This window comes from Poecilia reticulata, linkage group LG6 (assembly GCF_000633615.1).
Source record: "Poecilia reticulata strain Guanapo linkage group LG6, Guppy_female_1.0+MT, whole genome shotgun sequence".
Classification (NCBI taxonomy): domain Eukaryota; kingdom Metazoa; phylum Chordata; class Actinopteri; order Cyprinodontiformes; family Poeciliidae; genus Poecilia; species Poecilia reticulata.
The window spans coordinates 5,242,249-5,248,671 of NC_024336.1; the positions used below are offsets into that span (position 1 = coordinate 5,242,249).

Below are 6,423 nucleotides of genomic sequence, written 5' to 3' on the forward strand. Positions count from 1 at the left end.
AACTCTATATCAAGGTAAGAGTTTAAAACGAGCCGCGTTGCTGGTTGAACAGCTCTATGTGAACTGCAGGAATGACTTGTCGTCGCGTGTCTGTTTGCAGCCGTTTGCGTGTTGTCTTTGTGGACAGAATCACGTACAGCTGTACATCTCAACACGCTGCCCAGCGYGTGGCTCTCTGTCTGTCTTCCCTGTACATTTTATGTGTATAAACACCGGAACGTTAGTGGTTAACGAATCAGCGCTAACCTCATCATGCAGGTTCAGCCCGGTGAGGAGTTTTCACGCTCGCCTCGTAGTCACGCATCACGCTGGTTTTATATTATTTTATTATAATTTTTAGTATTATTTTCCAGTTAAACGGTGCAGCAAACCATATCAAATGCTTTGTCCACTTATCCAGAGTTAATGCGCGCGGCCGCACAGAGATCTGAGAAGCTCGTCCCTTAAATTTGAGCGACCAAAGCAGTTTCTGTGATTCTTATTAAAAACTCAACAGACACGAAATGGAAGAGCTATTAAAGCAACATTAGCACCATTTAATTACATTTCCTGTTTGTTGCGCATCTCTGCGCAGYGCAGCGCATTTAACTCATCATGCAGGGCCGGTCCAAGGCTGTATAATGCCTGGAGCAGAATTTGACTTAAGGGCCCCTCCTACTGCTAAAAACATCAGCACCTTTAAGAGCTGTGTTAGATTTAGTGAAATCTGGGAGAGGGGGGAGTAGTTTAATTAGCCAACCTAAAAAGCAATAAATTATAATTGCAGTTTACTAATTGGTAAAGCTCAAACTTAAAGATTAAACTCACAGCTGTGGTAACAAACAAATCTAACTATGAATATTGTTCTTTGAACTTTTACAAAGTAAACTTGCCAACTCCTTAAAATCTTAAATTTAATTTTTTAGTTTAATTTATGTATGCTGAAACCATTAAATCAAATTTAGCATCATTAATCATTTCAATAAACAAGTGTTACATTTATGTATCTGTTGTCTGTGTTAAAATATTAGCATTTATGGGGCCCTGAAGCCCTGGGGGGCCTTATTTAGCCACTGACTTAATTTGGATTAAACAAAAGTGCACATAACTGATATTAATTTTAAATGTATTTTTTGATTAGTTGTTTTTAAGACTAGTTGTGGATTCAAATAGTGTTTCACAGGTGATGTCTTCCCGTAACATATAATTACCTAGTAATATTTTTACTTTTATTGTCTACTTAACATCTTTAATACAAAAACACGGTGGACCGCCAGTGGACCGCCTCGTTGCCCCGACCACCGGGCTTAGCAAGTTTTCTGGGGGAAACCCTGGATTATACACAAATTTAACGAGTAATAACCTCAGCATCAATAAGGAGGTTTGGAGGTTTCCTTTGGCAATTTTTCTATTATTTGCTTCAGCTGTGTCGCTTGGATGAAAGTGTAACCATTTTTTCTTTTGTCATTATTTACTTTTATCCTTGCAATGTAGAACAAGTATTCAAGAATTAAAATTTCAAGTTCTTATTCGCCAGTTTTAGCAGCTAAGGATGGCTGTTGTGTGTGTGTGTGTGTGTGTGTGTGTGTGTGTGCTTCCGTGCGTGTGTGTGTGTGTGTACGTGTGTGTGTGTATGTGTGTTTGAACGAAGCCTCCCACCGCACCCATTTTTTAATTCGGTTGCCTCATAGCAAGATGGTCCCAGGTTTAAATCTGCATGGAATTTGCATGTTCTCCATGTTCATTGTTGAGTTCTCTCTGGGTACTMCAGCTTCCAGAAACATGGCCATTAGGTTAACTGGTCTCTCTAAATCAGGGGTGTCAAACTCCAGTCCTCAAGGGCCACTGTCCTTCAGTTTTTAGATGTGCCACAGGTACAAAACACTGGAATGAAATGACTTAATTACCTCCTCCTTGTGTAGATAACTTCTATTCAGGTGGTGCAGCAGAGGGACATCTAAATGTTGCAGGATTGGAGTTTGACACCTGTGCTCTAAATACACTGAGGTAAGTGTGTGTGTGTGTCTTTGGAGGTACTTCAGGATCCAGTACCTCCAAAGTTGCAACTGTAATGTTTAATTGTAAAAAATATTTAAAACCAATAGATCWTTTTTTTTGCACAACAAAATGGAGAAAGGTCAAGGGGTATGAAAACGTTTTCAAGGCACAGTATGGGACACAAGCAAATAACCCTGCATTCCTACACTCACCTGTAAAGTCAGTTTAAACTAACTAAGCCGTCACCTTACAGGTTTCCATACAGTGGGAGGAAACCAGAGCACACAAAACGCAGACATCAGAAACTCTTAGAGCAACTTCATCCAATCATCCAGACTTTACTGTCATCTAGTGGATACTCTCAATACTCTGTTTATTTGACCTGCTATATAAGGGATGCCCAAAAGGTCATTTTTAAACTCTATGGACTTACTAAGGAAACCAAAACTGTTATCATCTCAGTCAAATACAGTAGTCTGTCGGAACTCCTTTGGTGACTCTTTAGGAAATCACAGATGGCCAAAAATAGTCACATTTTTATATTTAGTCCAAAACAACCCATTTTAGAAACAACATGAGCTTTGTGCTTCATGTTTTTAAATGCTAAAAGCACCGTATGTCCTCCTACTAGCAGATCTCTCTGACTCTTGTAGCTGCAGCGGTAATCCAGTTTTTTGGGGGGTTTTGTATGGACTGTCAAGAATGGTGTGTTGGCTGCAGGTATTTGAAATGTGAGGTCGAATGTCAACAGAACAACAGAATCTCTGAGGCTGCAGCAGAGGTTCTCAGTAGAACTAACACTGTCTATGAAATATTGAAAGTTGACTGGGAATCAGTACCTATAAAAATAAATCCAAATTAAATAAATAAGTCAAGATACATCAAAGGACGAATCTCTCTAATCATCTGGAAATATACTGTATTTCTTATTTGCTGAAAGAGATGCATCGTGAATATTTTTKGGCCATATTTATATTTGTAAGACTTTTTAAATCAAATAAGTAAAATAACAAAAAACAAAACATCAACCTGTTAACGTACTGTCACAGCAATTTATTTTGTCTTTTGCATGTTCTGATGATACTCACCCTAAACTTGCCATGAAAGATGACATCTCGTAGAAAATGTTGAGCGGACCCAGAGGCTGAAGACTGCTGAGTTTCTGAGATTGCTTCCTCTGTCATAGTTTAGGCAGAACAGAGACATAAACCCACCAGGAAGAAGTCTCAGAGCAAATATCCTAGTTGTGCTCGGCAAGTTAATGTGTGTCTTCTGTGTGAAATATCCAGTTACAGGACAGTGCATGAATAAACCTTATGCCGCCTCTCCCTTTTTCTGACTCGCAATTTTTCCGTGCTTGTCTCCGTTTAGCTCTCCGTGTGGCTGTGTTTCCATCTGGAATGTGGAGTCGCTGTAGTGAGTCTCTAGCCTTGTTATTTGAGACACCGTCTGTGGGCCAAGATCTAAACTTAGACAACGATAAACCTCTGAACAGAAAGTTCCCTCCCTCACTCTCTGCATTTCTTCAGTTGTAATAAAGGATTGAGCACCTCAAGACAAAGCCCACTTCTCTCACTGTCTGGCTGTCTACCAATGACAGGCAAGATCAAATGGGATGTGAGAAAAGTGAACTACTTTGAAAAGAAACTCCAATAATCCTAAAGAAATATTTGACCCTAAAAGCCCGAAGGAACTAATTTATATTTTGTTAATAAACTACACTAAAACTAAAAAATACATTTTATGCTAATGTATTTTACTCTGTAGATCCCAATACTGAATGGACCAAATGACGACATCAACCCATCTGTGAAAAAGTGGCATCCTCCATTGGTGAAAATATATGACAAAAAAATATACATTTGTAAAGTAATTATGAGTTTTGGCATATCACAAACAGCAATTTTTTTTAGTTAATTAAAAATTGCAACATATTTAGCCCGCATGTTCAACTAATATTGTATCACTTTAAGAGATAAATGAAAGTAAAGATTAGCCATGGGGCGTCCTGAGTGACTTCTTTTTTATTGGTGTTAACTTTTGGTAGGAACATCCCTGAGAAGCCAATGACATTTCTCTCATGTATATTAAAACGTGATCAAAATATTAAACTGCATAAATCTCCCTTTGTGAAGCAGTTCCAGGAAACTATTCCATTTTCTAAGACTGTTTACTTTAAAAGAAACAACTTCTAGAAAATTTCTGTGGAACCTCTCATTCGTAACATTTAATCCTCCAGGCTTATGTAACATAACAGAAACATCCGCTTGTCAGCATATTTTTAGACATTTTAAGAATCATGCAAAGGAAGGAAGTGGAGACCTCCGAGCCCAGGCTGTCAGGCTCCCAAAGGATAACACATGTTTGACGAGGAACAACATTTAGAGTTCAAAAGTCAGTTCTCACAGTAAACAGAACAAAGTGGTGTTAGTGTTCACATACAGTTCCTCAAATGTTCTAACAGTAACACTTAGCACTTTATGTACAGATGTCCAAGTACTCTTTTAATGAGTTTAATTAATTTTTTTTAATGATTTACATTTTAAAACTTAATTTTTATTGATTTGAATCAAGAAGTAAAAATTTAAAGGAAATAGATCACATACTTTAAGATAGGCATTTTTATTTCAAATCAAGTTATATTTTCTGCACAAGCAAACTTTCTTGTAAAGTCACATGTATTAATTGTTACAGGGTTGAAGGCAGGTTTTTTATTAAAAGTTTATGTGAAAAGCCTAAAGTAAATCAACAAATTGCAGCCATGTTAAATCATAAATCTTGATTTGTGACACTATGCTTGCTCAGGAAGTAAGGAGTTCATGGTTTTACCAATGAGTTGGCAGTTTGAATCCCACTCCGTCCATGTTGTGTCTTTGGACAAGACACTTCTCCAACTTTGCCTGCAGGTGGAGGTCAGAGGCACCAATTGTATGGCTGTTATGTTGTGTGCAGGAGAGGGGAGTTGCTGGTGGATTSTTGKTTGTGCTTCCTTACCTCCAACAAGGTGGCAGACTGAGTGATATGCCTAAATATTGCAGCATATCACTTTTGCATATCACTTTAGATGTGTATCTTAAAGGGAAAGACTTCTGTATATTGCTGTCATTATAGAACACAATAAAGTATCTATGTTACCTTCAGTTATGAAAATCGTATACAAATTTGACTGGGCATCACAGCTGTATCTGACACCTTGAAATTGGCCACTGTCTCTCTAAGAACTCTTTCTGACACTCCTCCATGTCATCACAACCGTGCTTCTCCATGATACCATTTACAATCGTATTGCATCATCACGCCCAAACCCATACTGGTTTTGATGTAAAAAAAATATTTTTTTGTTGCCTAATTGCTGAAATGTGCTATACAGATAAACTTGATTGATTTATATTAAGCATATTTCCTAAATGTCATTCACCTCAGAGACATTGCAAACTTCGGCCTTCACTTTCTCTCACAAAAACAGAAAAACTTGTCCACTGGCTTGGTCTCCTCCACACTTCATTACTGTATAATGTTGTTACTGTATTGTATTACAATATAAATTATACAATATTTACAATACAATTATAGAAGATAAAGGACACTGGTTGCACTTTTGCTTTGCAGGTAGGAGGTCCCGGGGTCTTTCTGCATGGAGTTTGAATGTTCTATCTGTTTATACGTGGGTTCTCTCCAGATTCTCCTGCTTCCTCCCACAACCCAAAAACATGACTGTCAGGTTCGTTGATCTTTCCAAATTGTCATTAGGTGTGTACATGGTTGTTTGCACAAACCCATGCTACCATTGGCCACAATGGCCTGTTTACTAACATCTGAAAACACACACAATAGGAATATCAATTGATATGTGGCACTCATTAAAAGTGAGCTCATTAAAACAGCTTATTTCAAAATATGATATATAAGATGTCTGTTTAATAGTCTATAATGTAATTGATTATATAAATAGTATTTAAATAATTGTACATAATCAAACATCATGTAAAATGGAAACAAGTTGTCTCTTTTTGATGTTCTGAAAGCTAATTGATTATAAATTGACAAGTAGGAAAGGGGTAGGACATTATAAGATATATCTTCTACCTGCTCCTTTTCGAACAGAAAATATAAAATTTGCATGTCACATGGGCAAAATAATTAGTTTTACATTTTTATTTCTTACATTTGTTTCATTCTTTTATTTTGTTTTCTTGATTCTTTTCTGTCTGTTCGAAATAAATAAATAAACCTCACCTTGTGCTTCTGGCATGTTTAATCCTTTACTAAAATGGATACAAGAACTGCAAGCTGACATTCTTGCATTCCTCACAAACATTAGTTTTATCTCTAAGATTTTTTGCTAGCTTTTAGTGCTTTGGTACTATCACCACTTGCAGAGCTTATATTGACATCTTTTGGCTTTTCTGTTTGCCTTGTAGGCAAAATACCTCCCATCAATACTTT

General features: G+C 37.2%; 1 protein-coding gene across 1 annotated transcript in view; it reads right to left on the minus strand.

Moving 5' to 3' along the window:
• LOC108166346 (anoctamin-1-like) overlaps window positions 1-3,586 on the minus strand; it is a 14,993-nt gene extending 11,407 nt beyond the window's left edge. The window contains exon 1 of the mRNA XM_017305149.1: window positions 3,066-3,586. Coding sequence (XP_017160638.1) covers window positions 3,066-3,161 — 96 coding nt within the window. The 5' untranslated portion in view covers window positions 3,162-3,586. The remainder of the gene's footprint in view (window positions 1-3,065) is intronic.
• Between the last annotated feature and the right edge of the window lie 2,837 nt (window positions 3,587-6,423).